This window comes from Athene cunicularia, assembly GCF_003259725.1.
Source record: "Athene cunicularia isolate RWA chromosome 8 unlocalized genomic scaffold, athCun1 chr8_part1, whole genome shotgun sequence".
NCBI classification, from domain to species: domain Eukaryota; kingdom Metazoa; phylum Chordata; class Aves; order Strigiformes; family Strigidae; genus Athene; species Athene cunicularia.
Genome location: NW_020799109.1, coordinates 26,625,184 through 26,645,607, shown reverse-complemented (window position 1 = coordinate 26,645,607; position 20,424 = coordinate 26,625,184). Strand labels below are relative to the sequence as shown.

The following is a 20,424-nucleotide window of genomic DNA, read 5'->3' as shown; positions in this document are numbered from 1 at the left end:
TGCTTATCGGAAAGCATTAATAACTTTATTAAAGGTTTCAGAAGACTTGTTGTAAACATTTTTAATGGGATAGGTACTGCAGGTAATTCATTCCATTGCAAAGTACTATGTTCTGCCTGAGAAGGAGACTTTGAGGGCTGAGTGAAAATGAAGCTTTACAAAAGGTGGAAATCATAACAGCATCTGTTTTTGTGGCTCATAGTATATTCCTAAGGCAAGTTAAAGAGCTAAGCTTCAGAAAAACTAGAAGTAGCTTCAGAAAAGCTATAAGTGTACATTTCCTACTATCTTTTAAAATACAGATGTTTGTGTCGGAAGCCTACGGATGCTAGCAATTATCTTTTCTCAGGACTGCAAGTCCATGCAAAAACCTAGTCCACACAAAAGCAAACATAAAAATTGTACATTATTAATGTAAGTTAGATTTTTTACACAGTGTAATAGAGAAGTGCAGCCAGAGAATTTTTTTATTTGATGGTTAGCTCTAAAGTTCTTTAATACAGTACAGCATACAGCTTACACCACACTGCATATTCACACGTAACAGTGAACTGTTTGCCTTTCAGGATGATACCTTTGATGGAAATACTGATTTTATGTTACAGTATTTTATAAATAAATCTAGACTTCAAAACATAAGTGCTATTTGTAATTTTATAACTGTTATAGTTATTTAATTTGGGTTTTCTTTCCATTCTCAGGGTGGTGATGACAATGGCAGCTAATTTGTATTAGCGACTATAGAACTAAGCGTGTAGGGACAAGTGAGACCCTCCAAGTGAGAATTAAAATAAAATGGAAATATCAGATGGAACCTGTGCAAATGGAAAAATGTAGGAAGAAGCCTAAAATATTCAAAGTAGTGCTGGTATTTCTTAATATAATCAGCAAACTGAGATCACAAATGTTTTGTTTAGCCAAAGACATGGTCCTTTCAGTTCAGTTTAAGTCTTGGTAGTCCATACGTGACCGAAAAGAGTTCTTCCATTAATCTCATTTTAATGTAGTAGTATTTATTATAGCAGGGGTGTGAAAGATGCAGCAAGAAATTATTCTCAAGATTTCATGTATATGGAGATCTTTTTACTCATGCATGATCTTTTATGGTTCCCATTCTTATTTTTGCTTCAAATTAATGGTGTTTGTGAGTATCTTTCCAGGTACCATTTTTTTTTCTGATAAATAAACTAATGGATGCTGACAGTGATTGCAGGACTTTTTGTTTGGGTTTTGTATGTTTATTATGAAACACTACCTACTGTTTAATGAAACCAGCTAATTGAAATAAAATGTATTTAGACATGTAAATGTACTGATATGGTATTCATGCATTGTGAATGCCACCCTTGTTATTTTCACTGTATTTGCATGCTTCAGATGTCAGTGAAAAAGTCGGCTCAACCATGATGTGTATTTAAATTGGTTTGGCAGGAAACATGATTAGAATATTTAAGCACTAAGAAAAATAGCTGAGCACTGGTGCTCTGAATAATGCTATGAAAGATATTTCTTAGTTATTTTTTAACTGAGACCTGCATTTTTAAACCATGTATCAGCATATGGCTTCTATTTTTATTATTTTAGCAGCATATAGAATATAATAGGAGCAGTGATGATTATTTATTCTTTAATTCTGGATGCAGACAGAACATCATGGTAGATAGGCAAGAATGGAGGAAGGGTACGTTTCTCGTCCCTTTCAGAGAAAGGAAAAGTCTGTGCCAGAGAAAATAGGGAAGTTGGTTGCAAATTAGTGTGTTACTTAAACTGGGAGAAAAAGATCTATGTCTACATTAGTGACATTTATTTGTGCTAGTTTATCCTGGTAAATTAAGCAAACTGGCTTTTATCTTCAGTATCCAGGCAAGCATGTCAAAGGTTGATATTTTCAATATTTAAAAAAATAAAGAGGATTTCTTTGAAATGTCTTTTGTGTGCTCTCAGACTTTAGTGTTTATGTATTTTAAGATCTATGTGCAGTTTGATGGAACGGATTATTGATGCTCTTTTTCAATAGGACCTCTTGGTGCTATTTAGAGGCTTTTTATTGTTTGGTGAGAACTGAGAAAACAGAATTTATTGTTGTCATACTAATGTTTTGGAGATACTGATGATGGTGAATTTTTTCCCCTTACCCTGCTAATTTCATTTCACCTGCATTTATTTCAGTTTAAATGTTATGGCTTGAATTTTACCATGTTACATGTTCTCCATGTAAGAGCAGTGTTGTTGCCTATAAATATTACAGCTGAACTCTCTTGCAACTCAAGAATGTGTAAAGACCTGAAGGATTGTGAATTTTTGTGCTGTTCTTTGCTTCTTAACCTCAAATGTAGAGCAGTACAGAACTTGTGTCTGTGTGTTTTCTTGGATCTCACTGGAAAGAGCAGACTATTTGAACTTGTAATAAATATAATATTTTCTTGAACTACTGTCTCTTAAAAGGCTGTTCTCTTCACTGGAACCTGCTAAGCAGTTTTTCAGTATTTTAGTTCTTTGTTTTAGCATCATGCTTCTTCAGTTGGTCAGTATTACCAGTTCTTCAGCAAAATAGAGTAGGGCAAGATCTGAGTTTTGAGCAATTTAGTACACAATCCAAAAATCCACCTAAGAAAGTGGTGTAATGTATTAGTGGCAAAAGGGCGTAATGCCAGCCATGTTTTCTGTGTGCCACTTAATGGGGTTAAATTTGGATTTTGAAGCTGATTTTAAGGAAATAAATTTTTCACCATTTTAACTCAGAGATTTTTGGTTTCTTTTCCCCTGACTGATATGTATTATTGCACTCTTACTACATTTATACAGGAAAAATTACAAGTGTGTAGATAATATATATGTACTTTGCTAAGAAGTGATAAAAAGAATAGTCATATTTTCACGGTAGTTCTTAATAAACTTCATTATTCTTTCAACAGACCTCTTGGAAGTGTAAACAATGGAGGAGGAAAACCAAGTGCAACTCCTGAATGAAAAGCAGGTGCCGAACTCTGAAAATGGTTATGTGTGGCATGTCACCGATATGAATCGACTGCAACGTTTCTTGTGTTTTGGTTCAGAAGGTGGTACTTATTGCATCAAGGAGCAGAAGCTGGGCTTTGAAAATGCAGAAGCTTTAGTAAGACTAATTGAAGAGGGCAGAGGTTGTGAAGTTGTTCAAGAAATAAAAACATTTAGTCAAGAAGGCAGAGCAGCAAAACAGGAGCCCCTGCTTTTTGCTCTTGCAATTTGCTCACAGTGTTCTGATGCAAAAACAAAACAAGCAGCATTTAAAGCTGTTTCTGAGGTGTGTTGCATACCAACCCATCTCTTTACTTTCATCCAATTCAAGAAAGATCTGAAAGAGGGCATGAAATGTGGCATGTGGGGCCGTGCACTGAGGAAAGCTGTTGCAGATTGGTACAATGGAAAGAATGGCATGGCTGTTGCTTCAGCAGTTACAAAATATAAACAACAAAGTGGTTGGTCTCATAAAGATCTTCTGAGGCTGTCCCACCTAAAACCTGCCACTGAAGGTAATAAATTTTTATTTACTTGAAAATACTGTTTTTTAAACCTTTTATATTTACTGTGGAACTGTTTTGGAAACCCAGGTACCATTGTAGACTGATTTCTTATTGATGGTATCCTGTCAATTGCACCTTAAAAGTGTGAGTGATCATATCAAAAATTGACCTGTTTATCTTCAAGGTAAACAGAGTTTGTTTGTTCTTTTTCTTCCTTCTGTCAAGAAAAGCTAAAATAATTCAATTCCCTCAATTTGTTCCGATTTTCTTACAAATGATGAAATAACACTTTTTTATTATTTGAGAAGATCTGTTGGTTTCAAATGCATTAGGCTCCTTACTTCTAAGGAGAATAATACAGTAATTAAAACTAATGCTCTAAGCTGTCTGGGGCTGACCTTTTTTATAGCACATTGGCAGATCTGAAAATGAAACCAGCTAACTCATTTGCTTTCTAGAATATTAAATGCCAGTATAAAGACAATAATCCTGCTTGGAAAATATTTTTCTTTTCAATAGGAATTGCTATAGTCACTAAATATATCACCAAAGGGTGGAAAGATGTCCAAGAGTCTTATAAAGACAAAGCAGTTTCTGCTGAGACTGAAAAACTCTTAAAGTATCTGGAAGCTGTGGAGAAGGTAAAACGCACAAAAGATGAATTGGAAGTTACTCATTTAATAGAGGAATATGGCCTAGTTAGAGAGCATCTCCTGACCAACCATCTAAAATCTAAAGAGGTGGGTAAACTTGATTAGCTTCGTGTTTTCTTCAGAGCAACACTTTTCAGAGTCTGAAGTCTCGATTTCTATTAAAGATAGACCTTATGCTATTTTTCAAGTTATTTACCCAAGTAGCTATTTAAAATTAAGATCTTCATGTAACTTGTACACTTATTTTAAAATACACTAACGTACAAATATAATTTCTTGTAGTTCGGGAATCTCATAGCCTTTTTCCTTTCACTTTCTTTGATCATAGGTTTGGAAGGCATTGCTGAAGGAGATGTCCATTTCTGTATTGTTGAGAAATTTGGGAAAGCTGACAGCAAATTCAGTGCTTGAACCTCGAGGTTCAGAAGTGGCAATAGTATGTGAAAGACTGAGAAATGAGAAACTGCTAAAAAAGGTAGGAACTACTTCTTAATCAGTGCCAGCCCTTTTGGGTTTTAGTCTCTTCCTAAATTTTATTTCTTCAGGCAACCTCTGTACAAAGTAAAAGGGATGTTCTTTGGAGGAAGCTTTAAAAAACTGCAGTGGAATACCTGCACCTTGATTTGAAAACTTGCATTTTTCATTTTTTGTTTGATTTCCAAACCCCCTCTATTTCTGAAATTTTTCTACAACTTAAGTATATTGACAGCTAGGATCTTTTCTTAAATTAGGGTTGTGGCAAGCTTTGCTTTTTGGGTTCGCCCATTGCTTCTGAGTTTTGCAATTTAGAATCATCAATGCAGGCTTAAAAAGTGATTGGAAGTCACTTGTGTAGCATCTTAGGAAGTGAATGAAAAAACTACCACAGCAGCTGAGAGGAAAAAGAAGATGAACCAAGGAGACTTTCTCCTTTCAGATTGCTTTACTATTCATCAAAGAGGTAAGAAAATAATAGGGAAACAGGGTTCCCCAAAGGGAGAACAACATTTTCAGGAATTTAATGGGAGATATAGAAGAGGTTTTTTTAATAGTTTTGTGAATTGGGGGGATTAAAATCAGGACGTTTAAGTTCTTCAAGACCATAGCTGAATCAGCAAGAACAACGGTAGGTCTTTTTTTTTCCATCCAACCGCTCTTCCCTTTCTTTGGTTTCTTCTTTAATCATACATAGTTACTGAGGCACTGGAGAAGGGAGAGAAAAGATGGTGGCACAGTACCGTGATGGAAGAAAGACAGTAGACAAGCAATTCAGGTGTCCTAAGGTTTGCTGCTAGTAGTGATTAATGACTGAAACTCACCTTGAGGAAAAAGATAACAAAATGTTCATAAATCAATAAAGTGATGATGTGATTTAGAATACTTAACATGTGGCAGCCACTGATTTGATTTATGTAGGGAAAGCAAAAAAAGAAGAAAATGTTTGGACTGTCCTCTTGCAGTAAAAGGAAAATAAATGCTATATTCTGAAAATAGTTTCTTTGTCCAGTGTTAGTGTATCTGATAACAAAGCTGGTTTTAAGTTTGTTCTTTTCCTAGCTCAACTCCTTTCCTCTCAGCAGGTCAGGGACTTTCTCTTAGTGTAAGCCTGTGATAGAAAATATCACCGGACAACCATAGATAAAGCTGTGAATTTTCACCATAATTCTGCTGGTGGCATAAGATGACATTTGTAATTGATCAGAGGATTCTGAAAAGGGAATGGGGTCCATTACCAGTAACTGTGACAAGCATCAGTTCATAAAACAGCTGTGTAAAGACTGCATGAGCTCTTCAAATGTACTAAATTCAAAGTAACAGTATGCTAAACGAGAGATTTTTGTAGCATGATTTTAGTTTTAGTTTGTTGCTCTTTTTGTTTTGTTTTTTAAGGAGTTCAGATTATGAAAAACATACTATTGATATTTTTTTTTTTGCCTATAGGGTAGAATACATCCATTCCATATTTTGGTGGCATTAGAAACTTATAAAGCTGGACATGGAAGCAGAGGGAAGCTTTGGTGGCGTCCTGATGAAGACATTTTAGAAGCTTTAGATGCCTCATTTTACAAAACTTTCAAGGTAATATAGTTTTTCAATTTGTTAAGCTTTTTAAAAATTCTCTGTTTTCTGAAAGCTTATAAAATGATCAAGAAAAGTTTGTTGGGTGGATAACATTCCTCAGAGATTAGAGGGCCGAGGGGCAGCTGGATTTATCTCTTAATAGATATATGCCAGTTATGGCCGTAACTATAGGCCTGGCACCAGATGCACAAACAGCCCATATTCTGTAGGTTGCATTCAAGAGAAGCTGTCGGGTTCATGAATAGTACAGTTTATTCTTATGCAACATTTACAGATTCTTTAAGATTGCCTGCGATAAATGCCCTAAACTGCAGGTTGGCTACATAGCACTACGCACAGATGAAAAATTATTGCAATCACACACACTTAGTTCCCGGGTAATCACTCGCTGTAGCCAAGGGCTCAAATCTTTCGAAAAGGCATCCCTTTCTGGGGAAGGGCGAGAGCACAAACCCATCAATCTGTCCCTCTGACTTGGTATCAGATTATCGTCCCTCCGAGTTAGATGCAAACTCAGGGTAGTATTTATCTATGTATGTATGTGTGAGTGGGTGGGACTGTGGTCAAGCCATTATCTTTTGAACAATGACACAGCACATTCCTTGGTGTGAGGGGTGCGCTGTTTTTGTGGGAGAAGAGGGAGGATGAGAGACAAGGCTGTAAAAGAGTCCTTGAGAGAAGGGGAAGAGCAGGAGCTAAATCTGTCCTTGAGAAGAGTGGAAGAACAGGACCATGCAGCCTCCACCTCACTTTGCATTCCTCCTTGGCACCACTACAAACACAAATCACTGGATCTCCATCCTGTCCTGGGTTTGTTCTGGGCACCATGTGTCAAGGAAATGTGTGTTTTACAGATTTTTCATTGTTTTGCTTTTCCCACACTTCCAACAGTACCTTTTTTCTTTTATTTTCTTTTTTCCCTTTTAGACAGTTGAACCAACAGGAAAACGCTTCTTACTTGCAGTTGATGTCAGTGCATCAATGACACAAAAAGTTTTGGGCAGCATGCTCAATGCTAGCACGGTTGCAGCAGCAATGTGTATGGTGAGGGATTAAACTTTTTATATATTACAGCTTGAGTTGTTCTTTTGCTACAAAGGCGCTCTAAAGCTTGTTAGAAATTAGAAGGAAACTTATATATAATATTTTTGGGGTACAGAAGATGCAATCTTTTGCCTCACTTGTAGACCACATGCTTAATGTTAATGGCAAACAAATTCAGACAGATCAATTTGAAGAAATTGGTTTCCAGTATGAATCACAGGGGTCAAGGCTGCTTTTTCACTTGTCTTAGCTGAAAATACATTTTAATTTTTTGCAGAAGTATTCATAGAATAATACAGATTGGAATAAGAAATTTTGGGATAATTACTGCGTGCATTTGAGTTATCAATATGGCCTATCACAATCGCTTTCCCTTCAATTTGATATTCTAAAGCTTCTTGTGTATTTATGTGTAAAGGAATCAAACGTTTGTTGGTGTTTAAAAATTTTTTGGTGTTTTATGTTGAAGGGGAGAGAAGAAATATGGATGTATCTTTAGACAGTGATTAGAGCAGTTCTTTAGCTTTGATTTTTGCAATGTTTACTTGCAGTAATATTACAGAATATTTAAAGTGAAGATTGAAGCGTTAGTACATATGAAGAGCTATGGTGACTTAAATACGAAAGGATATGTTTTCTGTTTGGTAGGGAATGCCTTGATTCAGACATGAAAAATTCTGACTATTATAACTAAATTATTTTTGTCTTCCTATTTCTCAGGTTGTAGCACGTACTGAGAAGGATTCCCATACTGTTGCCTTTTCACATGAAATCGTCCCTTGCCCAGTGACAGCTGATATGACGTTACCTCAAGTATTAGTGAAAATGTATGAAGTATGTAAAAAAAAAAAAAAGTGTTGCTAACCCCAGAGTTTCGAAGTCTCAGCAGTTATATTGTATTTTCTTTGTAACAAATTATAGTATCTATATAGTAATATAGTAAAATACTGGAATTTTTTTTCTCCCTTAAGTCTGGCAAACGTCATTATTTCAACTGCCAGATATTAAACATTGCAATTCAGAATGGCAGTGTTAGGTTGCAGTGAGTTTGAAAAAAATATTAAAAAAGTCCTAGACAAAACCAAAGTGAAATTAGTAAGTGAACTGTTTGTTTAACAAAGAAGCCTCTGGGTGTGATAAAACATGAAGATAACATAAAAAGTAATTTTTCCATGGTTTACTGATTTCTGTATTAATGTGTTCCATGTATATTTTACTTTTTTAAGATTCCAATGGGTACCACTGATTGTTCCCTTCCAATGATATGGGCTCAAAAAACTCAGACAGCTGCTGATGTCTTCATTGTATTTACTGATAATGAGACCTTTGCTGGAAATACTCATCCTGCAACAGCTCTTAGAGAGTACAGAGAGGTAAAAATGCTTCTGACGGTTTATAATTGATGAATACAGTACAAAATAAATACCATTTCTACAAAAGTTTTAGAGACTGAATTAGTTGTGGCTTTTTCAGTAAATAATTACATATTGTTAAAAACGGATATGTTCTGCAGTTGGGCAGAATTAGTGCACATATTGCACAAAAAGTGCTTAGTTAAAACCACTGAATTGCTGAAAGGATTTGCAATTATCCTACCTTGCTTGGTGTACTGCAGTATCAATGACAATTTCTTTGGTATTCAAGGAATATATGAATTTCTGCATTCTATGTATAATTAATTAAGTATAGAATAAAATTTTGATCACAGAATTAAATTTAACTTTGATGTCTGCAGTAGATACCGCAAAGTTTAATGAAGTAAATGAGCTTGTAGATAAGCTGGTCAAGAAAGTTCATTATGTTTTAAAGGGGCTACTACTCTAAGCTGTGCAGCTTCATAATTTTAAAATAGAACTAAGAAAAATAGCTTCTTGGAGCACACTGCCATTAGAAACTTTTATTTAATCAGCAAACAATCTTTTATTCTTTAAAGGAACTATTTTTTAAAATACAAAATTACTTTCTGGCAAGCATGTATGTATGAACATGAATCTTAATATCATGTCCACCCAGCAGAAATCAATACCAAAAATCTTTAAGCTGCCTACTGTGTTTTAGTTTTCTTAGTTGAGATTAGCTCTCGTGCCTAGATTTGTTCTTTAAACAAAGAGTTCCTGTACTCTGGCCTTCATGCCACTTACTTTGCTTTAACCTTACAGGTTACTAACCTGCAGATTCAGCTCATTTAGCAGAATTGTCCAGGCCACAGTTGTTCAACCAACATTTGGAAATACTTGTCTTAGACAAAAACACACTCTTTGACTTTGTTAGATGATTTGATAATTATCATTGAATGTTTTCTCCCAGACTGAACTGCAGAATAGCAAATGCAATGTTTGCATTTGAAATAATCTATGAACCTTAGTAGTGCAGGAAAGTTGTGTTAATATGCCTCACTGTAAATATTTCCATTGATTTAAATACATCTACTGCAGATTAAGTACCATTTTAACAGGTAGTCTGCAATTCTGGTTATGACATACCTAGTTTCTGTTGGTATGCCTATTCAGGTAGCAATTTATGCAAGCAAGATAGCAAGTTCTGGCTCTCTGGCATGTTTAAGTTACTGTATACGTGTGTTCTGATCTTTTTTTTTCTTGTTCTTCCTCTAGAAAATGGGTATTCCTGCTAAATTGATTGTATGCGGAATGACCTCAAATGGTTTTACAATTGCAGATCCAGATGACAGAGGCATGTTGGATATATGTGGCTTTGATACAGGAGCTTTGGATGTTATTCGAAACTTTACTTTGGATTTGATTTAATCTTCTAGGCATTTGCTCTTCCCAGTGAGTCCATTGCTGGCAGCAGACTTCACCCTGGGAACTCCCAGCCAAATACACTTTATTATAATATGGCACATTATATACATATCAGATTATTACCTTTTTGTGAAGGGAAAACAAGAAAAGCAGATGAGAAATCTCTTTTCTCTTTTTTTCCTGATGCGCAAAATTTAAAATAACAGTGGGAAGTTTGCTAAAAGTAGCTACAGGGTTACACAATACATAATTTAATTTCATTTATAATAGATTATAAATACTGAGAGATTTTTAATTTCCCCCTCCCACCCCGCCACCCCACTCTGTTGCTGTGGCGTGCTTGTTTGCAGGAATAAATTGATTAATTACTCTTAGGATGGGAGAGAAAAAAAAAAGTGGGTTTAGTGTTTTTATTAATGTCAGTTTAACAGCAACTTTGTTGAGAGGGATTTTTCTTTGGTCTTTTAAAAATACTTGTATTTTAAACAAATTACTAAGGTTCAGCAGTTTCCATTGTTACACTTCAAATCTACAGAAGAAATATTTTCTGGCACATGTAGGGCCATGTGACTGGTGCAGGAAAAAAGTTACCCAGTGAAATTTTATACTAATAAAACTGAAAGTGGAAGAGCTCATGTTAATCTCTTTGTATCTAGATCTTATCTGGGTTTTCAGGATTGTAATCCTCTTTAGGTAAATTGAGGGGCAATTTCTGTGTGATGCAGATTTGGAAGCACTATTTTAAAATTAGTAGACTTTACAGGAAGTACTAAAACCTGTTTTCAGTAGAAAAGGACCTTGGAAATGGCTGAGAATCCACATTCAGTCCACGTTATAACTTCAGGAAGTATCAGCACCCTTTTAGTGAGGAATATCAGCAAATGCATGTGTCTTGGCTGCCCTTGAAAGCTGAGGGGTGAGAACCAGAAACAAAAAGCTACATTTTCTTCACAGAAACAAAAAGCTACATTTTCTTCAAAAGAATGTATACAATGATACAGAAACAATCTTCCTAACAGGAGAGTATTTAATTTTTTAAAATCTTTTTGTAGATTAATGTTACTTCTGATTTCATAAATTAATCCAAGCTAACATTTTTCAAAACTACCTCCGGTTTATAGTGACCAATGCTTAAAAGTTTTATGATATGTACAGTTGCCTCCTTCATGTTATCAAAATCTTGTTTAGGAAGAGATTGAAACTGGATTTTTTAAAATTTTTTTTTTAGTCCGATAGTAAGAGTGTGAGTAAATAAGGAGAAAGTTAGTGAATATCATCACTTTGGAATGGGAATTGATAGCAATTAATGTGTATATTCTGTGTATTTAATTCTCTGTGTGTATGTGTGTATAGGGGGGAAGTTAAAAGATCTCTTTAGTCAATCACAATCTTAGAAGATGAGAAAGGGATTTTTAGTGATGCTTTTACAATTTACCCTACGATGTATGTATGTAAGCCTCTTTTATGCTAATTCTGGCTGTTTGAAACAGTGAATTTGATGTTAACTTGAAAATAATTACGATTTATAAAAATAACGCAGTTGTGGTAAATTACATGTAAGACCATATTTTTCTGCCTAAACCCCAAGCTTTTAAATGTAAAATTCAAGTTCATATACTTTTGATACTTGTAACCCTTTTCATTATGCCTCGTACATTACATATTGATTATAAATTCAAAGCTCATATACTGTAGGATGGATATCTCTTTTGGTGCTAAAATGTGAGGTTACATGTTACTGAAGGTATTCTGCTACATACTCATACTGTACCTTAATGAATAAATCAAAACAGTGAGGGAAGCCTTTTCTGACACTAAAACCCTGGCTTAAAGAACTGCTGGTAGGAATGATACCTTTCAGTGGACATAAATGTATTTACTTCTGAATTATCACTGCTCTTATGATATAGCTCTGATGGAATGCTTGAAGAATACAGGACTGCCACCAGCTTGTCAGGTGACCTAGAAAAAACAAGTGTTCCTACAAAAGCTGAGACATAGCACTTTGAGTTTGAAAAAGAAAATTAGCCATTTCTTATGAAAATTTTCTTGCCACTTTTAGTCTGCTTTCTAAAGAAACACCATGAATATGGAGAGTAAACTCATTTGCTCAATACATGTTAATAATTACTTCAAGTAAATGCACTGATGTTTTGGGGTTGGTTTGGTAGTAATGTGTTTTAAATTACACAGTAGTCAAACATCTGATTAGGTGTTTCCTGCTAAGCTAGAGATGTTGAAAATAACTGATAGTTAAGTATCTTTTGCAAGTACTTTTTCTTATTTGGAGTAGTATTTGTGAAGTAATAGGAAATATTTTCAACTAAATATAAAATGAAAACTTAAACAGGTATTTCAAGTAACTTTGTGCAGTCAATTGCCCAAATTTACTGCAAGTAAAAGATTAGACTAGTTACTAACAAATTGAATGAACAGTTATAGTAGTGTTGCATCTTTGAAAGCAGTCCAGTTTGAAATATAATTCCTTGAACTAGAGTGTAAGTGAAGATGAATTTTTCATTAGAACTTATAGAAAAAGTAGCACCCTGTATCTATTGACACTGGATAGCTATGCACCATTTTTAAGATAGTCCTCCATGCTGGAGTACATAGTATGATCCTAAACATTTACCATATCTCTGTACTAAAAAATCTTGTTAGAAATAGAATATTCTAAGTGGTTTGGTTATCCGATGTAAAACTAGGACCAATGAGATCATGTTGTCATCTGTTCCTCTAAGATTTTTCACAGAGAGGAGAAACTGAAGTAAATGCTGACAGCTTAACTTTTTTAGTGCGTTGACCTTTGTTTCTACCATTTTCTGTTTGGTTTTGTTGTTATCTTAGAGTAAGGGGCATAGAAGAATGATGTTGCATATTTGTTTTCCTTAGACTTTTTTTTTTTTATCTGCCCATATACTGAATTTTAGGAGACAGCATTACTCATTTGCTATAACATAAATTTGTCCTGATTTTAGTTATTAAACTGATAATTTCCAAAATGATATCTAAACTTGTAAAGAGGCAATCATTGCTCTAATGTTTAAAAAAAAAAAAGTGAGCTAAGACAAAGTTGCTAAGCTTAAGCATTAGTTCAGTATACAATGAATAACCTACCCTTTCCCAAAGAGGACACACTGACTCTTTCAAGTTAATAGTGTTTACATTGGAGGAACACTTTGACCAACAAAACAAAAATGGAACTAGAACTGTGCACTGCAGTTTACCAGTAAAAATTGAACAGGGACAAGTTTAAAGATAATGTTATTCAAAACATGAATTAAAATAAAGTCTAAATGCAGAGTTCAGCTGTAGACTGGGTGAATACAGGTTTCCTGATAACCTAACAGAACTAATAGGCTTTCAGTTTGGCTACCATTTCACTGTGACCCCCTTAACAGTACTTAAATAATAGACTATTATGTGTAAGACTATAATGTTCAGGCACTTTAGCTTTGAGGAAGAAGAAAAGGATGTAATGGAAGCACAGCAGAGCTAAAACACTCTTCTGTAACTAAGGGCTGTAAAGAATGAACATCAGAGATCAGGTTTCTTGATGGAAGGGATACCATAAAGAATGTGGAGAGAGTGGAAGGCACTCAAGATTTCTTCGAAATCATGCAATACATACGTTAGTGTTGTGTAATAAATTGAATAAAGACAGTAATAATTTTGCCAAGAAACAGGATTTCGTGTCAGGAATTTTAAGCCTATAGTGAGAAAGAGGAGAGTTTGGGATGCTTGTAGAATTAGATTACAGGGAAAATATGGGGTCTTTACCTACAATCCTATACGTTTAAAAATATAAGCCTAAAAGTAGGTGTAGATCTGCAGTCAGCAGGGCAACCCTAAGTGCCCACTATGTGAGGGCACTAATAACTGGCCCTAAAATATCTCGCTGCTTAAAACCACTGTTAAACCTGTTTGTTAAACATAAATCACTAGGGAGGTTGTGTTCTTTTTCACTGTTGTTTAGTTGAGGTCCATAAATGGGTATGGCTGTAAAAAGGCTGTTCAACCAAGTATATATTCACCAGCAGTTTTGGAAATGTATTTTAATAATGGCTCTATCTGTAAAAACACTAGGAAAATATTTTTCTCTGTTGCAAAATGCTGTGCTGCTTAATCACGTATCTGACTCGTAGCCACCATACCAGAAGCATTAGTATTGGTTCCTTTTTTTTTTTTACTCTTGTATTACTGTTTTGCTTTGCCCTTCCTTTCCTCTGTTAATGCTGGCTTTTTTTCTCTCCTTTCCCATCTCCTTCTTACCTCAGGCCTATACTTGAATCTCTTTTCACTTCATCTCTTTTCAGCTCTCGTCCATTTATTTCTTTTTATTCTGTTCTTTGGCCACCTTGCTGTCCTTGAGCATGATAGCTTAGCTAAATAACTTATACCAGAACTGATGTCATAGTATTTATCTTAATTTTAAAAACTGGATAATTCTTTTTCTTTTCATTATATAAATCTCTTATAAAACATTTAATCTGCTATATCTATCAGATTTTGGTAAAACTCTGTGTACACATGACTGACAAAAGTATACTTTGTTTACTTACAAAAGTCCAACATCTGCCTGTGAATGGCTTTATCTTTATAAAGTAACTGCTTAAAATTGGCTTTTCAAATTTAAAGCTTTTTTCTAAATTAGTTCAGTGGGTTGGAGCTTTCCATTCTGTTAAATATTATCAAGCTGCTGTTAATTCTGGATGGACAGCTTCTCTGCAGTATTGATTAGCAAAATATCTTCAAATAATAGTATGTAGAAGTAAACCTAAGCAAAGAATCATTTGTTTTGCTTGTGCTTTGAAATTTTTTTAAGTGTTCCATCAGTTTATAGGTTTATTTTGCTATTTGCAGTGGTTCAGCACAGACAAATATGCTGTATAAGTAAGCTGTTTTAATGATTTTACTGCTGGAATGGTAGAGATTTCATCTTACCATGATACAGTATGGTGTACAACATTGCTGAGCAAAGGTTATGGGGGAAAGGTAAAACACTAGGACACTGTATTACATATGCGCTGCTCTGAGAAGTAAGATTTAAGATGACCTAATTTCAGCAGAAGGTATGGTGTCTTTAACTGTGCTTACATTTAGATTTATAATTTTGATACTGTAAAGCATGGTTTTGGTATTTCTGCATTCTGAATTTAAGTTTATATATATATATTTGCATATATATATGTGGTATGAGAACTTTTACAAATGCTTCATTAACAATGTTTTCCTAATGTTACCAGCTTCTTAGAGTTAAGCACAACTAGTCACAAATAAAATGTCTTTTCTATTACATTCTTGTATAAAAGTGCAGTTCTACTCTTTAAAAATGATTCTGTATAAAGAAGCAACAGATGGGCACATTCACAGTTCTACCCACTTAGTTAACTAACTTGATGTTTGTTTCCAGCTTCTCCTGCTTTTAGGATTTAAGCTGAGTGAGCAGGTACATCTTAAATCTAAGTACAAGATCTTTTTGCTGATACTTCTTAACATTCAGATTCCAGGACAAGCATTATTTTTAAGAGAAACAGCTTTGTCCTGGAGACAATGCTAAGCAAAAAATATGGAAATTTTTAATGACTATTTTTTGAGTCTTTTTTTTTTTTTTTTTTTCTAGAGTAGAACCACACTTTAACCGCCATATCATGTTTAAATAACTTAAACATAACATGGCTTTGTGCCATCCAGTAATGAAGGCACATCTTGCTGCTACTTTCTAAGAAAATTAATGAGAAACTATTTGGATGGGGAGCCTTAAGATGAAAAAAAAGAAGCATAATTAACCCTTTGAGTGCCTTAAGACTATCTTTAATAAATGGGCACTCACTTGAATCTGCAGGCACACAGCATGTTTTCTCAACAGTTGGAATAGAGCAGTGCTTTAAGTGACAATGCCCTGGGACTTCAGAAACATAGAACTCAAAGGGTTATTTTAGACTACTGTTTTGGGACTTTTTTTTTTTAAAAAACTGGGAACAAAATGAAAAGGTCATTGAAAAATTCCTTTGCATAATATTGTTATTTTTACATGATGGATTTACCATCTTTCAGGTACAAAATTGTTGTTAATTTTGTGAGAAAACATAACTGGCCTAAGAATTCCACACAGAGAAAAAGAATACTTGGTTACCATTGTATTTGCAAAATAAATTGATTTATTAAGTATACATTTAGAGAGAGATGCACATTTGTGTGTGTTTACCTTGATGAGTGTGATCTTGTAAGCAAAATTTTAATAAGGCAGTGGTGAATCTAGCAAAATACAGTAAACTGCAATAATAAAAATGTAACGAGGTCAGTGTGTTTAATTAGCTCATTACACGTTAAAGATGCACAGTGCAGGCAACTCTATAATAAAAATTTTCTCCAAATGAGGCAGGTTAAACTTATTTGAAACCCGCATTACAAAAATGAAGCTGTCAAATTTTAAATTATACTCTAGTTACCTGGAGTTGAAGATCAAGGTGATGCTTTCTTGCCTTGAATGGAAAAAAGTAGTTTAGGTGCATGCAGTGCTGAAAGCAATGGAAATAATAAGAGTCTTAGAAGTGAGTAAAAATTCATTGACTAATGTTTTTATTCTAAACTGTGCACCTTTAGTAGTGTAATGGTCTCTTTTACTGAGGAATGAGAGATAATTTTCTACTTGCATATGAACTTTCTTGAAATAACAAAGAGTTTTGGCATTGCCTGGTCTGGCTTTGGATGTACATTGTACTGAAACTATTGAATTTTAGACATTTCTTTTAGACATTTAACTGCAAGTTAAAATCACTAGCAAACTGCATTCCGACTGTAGAATTTAAGTACTAAATAAACTCTATGCATATTAGACTAATTTTACTTGGTCTTAAGTTTCATGATAGTGCTGGATTGATCATAACAAAGTTTGTAGCCACCGAATTTAGTGACAGTGAGCTGCCTGGCTCCCCAAGAACGATATTCCTGAATGACACATATAGACTGATACTTCACAGTGCAGAGTAGAGATGAAAGCAATTACCTACCCCTCTAATGCTGCAAGAATCTTTATTCCCTTTTTGGTAGTAACTGGGCATACAGTTTGTTAGCTAGGTGATGACATGCTGAAATGTAAGAGGCAGACATGCATACAGAAGTATCATTATAAACCTGGTTTACTTCAAACTTTATTCATGATTACAATTAGACATTCAGAGAAGAATTAAATTTAAGGGAACCATTAAATTAAAACTGACCACTTCCTCTAAGTGTTGGAATAAAGCTTGCAAGCAAACTAATTAGCAGAAAAAAAGAAGACAGGATTCTTGTACAGTCTATACTTCTCTGAAGCCTAGGATTAGGATGTAATAGCAATTAAATTACATCACTATCTCACACTTAGAGCCCCAAAAGTTACACAGTGGTTTTTATTACCATTTTGATTGTGGTAAAGCTGAGGCAAAGACACGAGGTAATTTGCCAAGTCTGTGAGAGAATATGATTCAGGAATCCATGGCTTGAAGTTGGAGTCCAGCTGAAGCAGTGTATCTTTGTGATCTTCTAACTTCTCTGAAATTCTGTTTATACAAAGGAAGACTAAGCTAATCTAGATGGCTGTTCAGGGTTTTCTTTTCACTTGACATTGATGAACTAATGGAAGCAGTTTGCCTTCCTCATGAAGCCTCTGAGTATCTGTAGCACCTCCAACAAAAGTCCCATTGACAAACACTCTTGGGACCTATCAAGAAAATGAAAATTGCATTAGTTAATTCTTGGAAAAGAGGTAAAAATCTAAGCAAGCTCATGTGGACTCTAGTATACATGATATTTAATATTTATACAGCATACTTAATATTACTGTACAACTGTTTTCATAATATTTAGAGATGGGAAACTACACATACCCCTCAAAAGTGGGATAAAGTCACTGTATGAGAGATTGTAATAAATTCAAATAATTGAGGCGAGTATATAAAATGAAATGACAAGATAAGTGTTAAAACACAATGGATTAAATATACCTATATAAATGAAAACTGACTTTGATACTTCAGTTCTCAGAGTGGCTGTATGGAAAAGATCACCCCAGGGGGATAGCTAGACGGTCTCAAGAGCAAGAAATGGTACAGAGCCCTTCTGCGGTACCTTATCTTTAATTTAGGAATATCCTGAAATTACTTTATCTCAAAAAAAAAAAAAAAAAGAACTTGATGTGGTCATAACCCATGAGGAACGTGTGTAGTGTAAGTTTTTACTTCGCTTGTTACATGTAAGAAAATATACTTACTGTTCTGCCACCAGTCATCTGTTCAAGAATGTCCTGGAACTGACTTCCATTTGTATTCATGTCCAGTTCTACAGCTGTATAATTTACATTCATACCCTCAAAAAGTTTTTTTGCCATTTTGCAGTAGATGCATGTTGTTTTAGAGAAAATCACCACACAGTTGTCTGAAATAATCTCCTGTATGTTTGAAAGAATGTTCAGGTCAGCATGCTTTAAGTCAGTGTATTTCAACAGTACTGAACAGTCATGAAAACAAAGACATAAGTTAAAGACCTGCTATTATGGTAACAAATACAGGAAAATTACTCTGTAAAAATCTTTGAGGTATTTTTAACGGGGACAGTTGAGGAGTTCCAGACATGCTGCAGTGATGACTGGCTACTTCAGAAGAATCTTCCAAAACACTGTACTTTATTCTCAGCTTTTTAAGGTAAAATAAAAAGCTAGTTTAGCTTCTAAATTTTCCCTACTTCTAATGTAGAGCCACAAGAATCTTAAGGCAAGGAATGAACTATTTTTCTTTAAAAGCAAGGAGCAGAACAGTGACTCCTGTCAAGGCATTTGTCAAGAAGGTATTATCACCTGTATGGTGGGTGCAAAACATACCCACCCCACATTTGTTCTGAAGACCTCTGCAGTGGCCTAGCACCTCCTTTGGGGATGCGCCCCATACATCACAATAAAAACTGCTTCGTCCCTTACTGCAAAGAAGGTCAGACTCGACCTCAAAATGTGCAGTTGCACTTGGCCAGATCCCAAAGAGCATCTGTGCAAGATTTGCAATAGGCAGTGAGGTGCAACTTCAGCAGTGCACAGAACTGCATGGAAGATAAGGTGACTTCTGCTCCACTTAAGCTTTTCAGGAAAAGGTATGCTGTATTCTTTCAGTAGAATACCTGGAATCAGTTAACACAGCAATATCTAACTCAGGAATGCTATGATCTTGTGGGTGCACAGAAATAGAGTTGGCATCAACAATCTCTACCTGCACTGCTGGCACCAATGAAGCTGTGTATGACCTGCACCTTACTCCAAAACTGAGCAGAATGATTGTGGAGCACGTGGTATGACTGCCACGTAACAGTGCCGACCCATACCCTCTTTTGCTCTGCAGTCACAGACCTCCTACAGTCTGCCAAACCGGCTGCACCTCCTTTAATTATTCCGTAAAGCTCTCACTGTCTGCAAGGCAGACAGGATGTGCAGGTGGCAAGCAGAATGACAAAAAGGGTTCTGAGGGGGAGAAAGAAATACCCCTATTACTTTACTGTAAACTCAAGGTAATTTCAGGCTGTGATTTAGTATCAATATATTTGCTTTAAGAAACAATTTCTGAAATACTTATTTTACATGATATCAGTCCTTTTACAAGGTTTAATTCCCAATGCTGACAACAGTACTGCATTTGTGTAGAGATCTGAAAAAACTATAATGAATGCAGCCTAGGAAGATCAAGTTATGGGGCTATGGATAAACAGTGCTGTCAGTATTAATTAATAAATACAACAATCTGGTTCAACATGCAGAACTATTTACAGAATTTCTTTGTATAAATCAGAAGAGCTCTGAAGTAACTATGGCTTTTAGAAATGTTGGAAACAAGTAAGAATTGCATAAATAGTTACCTGTATTTGATTCACAGCAGCATCATTAGACAGTCCTACAGAAGTAGGCAGGCTATTACCCATTCTAAAACTAAAAAGAAATTAAAGTCAGATATATTAGCTTTCAAACAAGTGACACATTTTATAGTTCACAAATTAAAGGCTAGCTCCATTACGTGTAAGTTCATTTTGGCTGCGATAGGTACCTACAGTCATACTAGCTCTTACATGCCTGCAGAAAGAGGAAAACAGACTGCTGTTGCAGACTGTAAGGTTAATCGAACCAGTTGCCTTCACAAGGAAAATATTTTTTGTCCTCCCAGTGCTAATTCAGATACAAATCTGACACCGGGCTCAATTCAGCGTCACGACCCGACTCTAACTGAAGGGCCCACGCTCATTTTCCTCGCAGCCGTGCGGCTCTGAGGCCCGGACCTGCCGGGGCCCGAGGCCCGGACCCTGCCGCGCCGTTCCTCCGAGGGCGTGCCTCCCTCCAAAGGGCACGAAGAAAGCCAGCCGGCCCCGCGGACTCGGCCCCGGCTC

At 35.4% G+C, this 20,424-nt stretch overlaps 2 protein-coding genes across 5 annotated transcripts; one reads left to right on the top strand and one right to left on the bottom strand.

The window, feature by feature from the left end:
* Positions 1 to 2,918: 2,918 nt before the first annotated feature.
* On the top strand, positions 2,919 to 15,987 carry TROVE2 (TROVE domain family member 2). Of its 2 annotated transcripts, XM_026853737.1 has the most exons (8): positions 2,919 to 3,512; positions 4,023 to 4,243; positions 4,485 to 4,631; positions 6,077 to 6,214; positions 7,145 to 7,261; positions 7,982 to 8,095; positions 8,488 to 8,634; positions 9,874 to 15,987. In XM_026853737.1, exons 1-8 carry the CDS (start codon positions 2,936 to 2,938, stop codon positions 10,024 to 10,026), a joined length of 1,614 nt encoding a protein of 537 aa, XP_026709538.1. In that variant the 5' UTR covers positions 2,919 to 2,935; the 3' UTR covers positions 10,027 to 15,987. The 2 variants fall into 2 exon arrangements, with proteins under 2 accessions (XP_026709538.1, XP_026709539.1); XM_026853738.1 differs by lacking the exon at positions 9,874 to 15,987 and having other exon boundaries at positions 7,982 to 8,088; positions 8,488 to 8,628.
* Positions 14,473 to 20,392, bottom strand: GLRX2 (glutaredoxin 2). Of its 3 annotated transcripts, none has more exons than XM_026853740.1 (4): positions 20,317 to 20,392; positions 19,903 to 19,972; positions 18,278 to 18,454; positions 14,473 to 17,728 (listed from the first exon to the last, which is right to left on the bottom strand). In XM_026853740.1, exons 2-4 carry the CDS (start codon positions 19,963 to 19,965, stop codon positions 17,609 to 17,611), a joined length of 360 nt encoding a protein of 119 aa, XP_026709541.1. In that variant the 5' UTR covers positions 19,966 to 19,972; positions 20,317 to 20,392; the 3' UTR covers positions 14,473 to 17,608. The 3 variants fall into 3 exon arrangements, with proteins under 3 accessions (XP_026709541.1, XP_026709542.1, XP_026709540.1); XM_026853741.1 differs by lacking the exon at positions 20,317 to 20,392 and adding an exon at positions 20,110 to 20,307; XM_026853739.1 differs by lacking the exon at positions 20,317 to 20,392 and adding an exon at positions 20,114 to 20,307.
* Positions 20,393 to 20,424: the final 32 nt, after the last annotated feature.

Bases quoted from the DNA above. Each gene is read 5' to 3' on its own strand.
- TROVE2 (XM_026853737.1), top strand. From the start codon at position 2,936: ATGGAGGAGGAAAACCAAGTGCAACTCCTGAATGAAAAGCAGGTGCCG. The intron at 3,513-4,022 runs GTAATAAATTTT...TCTTTTCAATAG, and splicing joins CCTAAAACCTGCCACTGAAG to GAATTGCTATAGTCACTAAA. The intron at 4,244-4,484 runs GTGGGTAAACTT...CTTTGATCATAG, and splicing joins ACCATCTAAAATCTAAAGAG to GTTTGGAAGGCATTGCTGAA.
- GLRX2 (XM_026853740.1), bottom strand. From the start codon at position 19,965: ATGGGTAATAGCCTGCCTACTTCTGTAGGACTGTCTAATGATGCTGCT. The intron at 18,455-19,902 runs GTAACTATTTAT...TCAAACATACAG, and splicing joins CTGCTGTGAATCAAATACAG to GAGATTATTTCAGACAACTG. The intron at 17,729-18,277 runs GTAAGTATATTT...TTTTCTTGATAG, and splicing joins AGATGACTGGTGGCAGAACA to GTCCCAAGAGTGTTTGTCAA.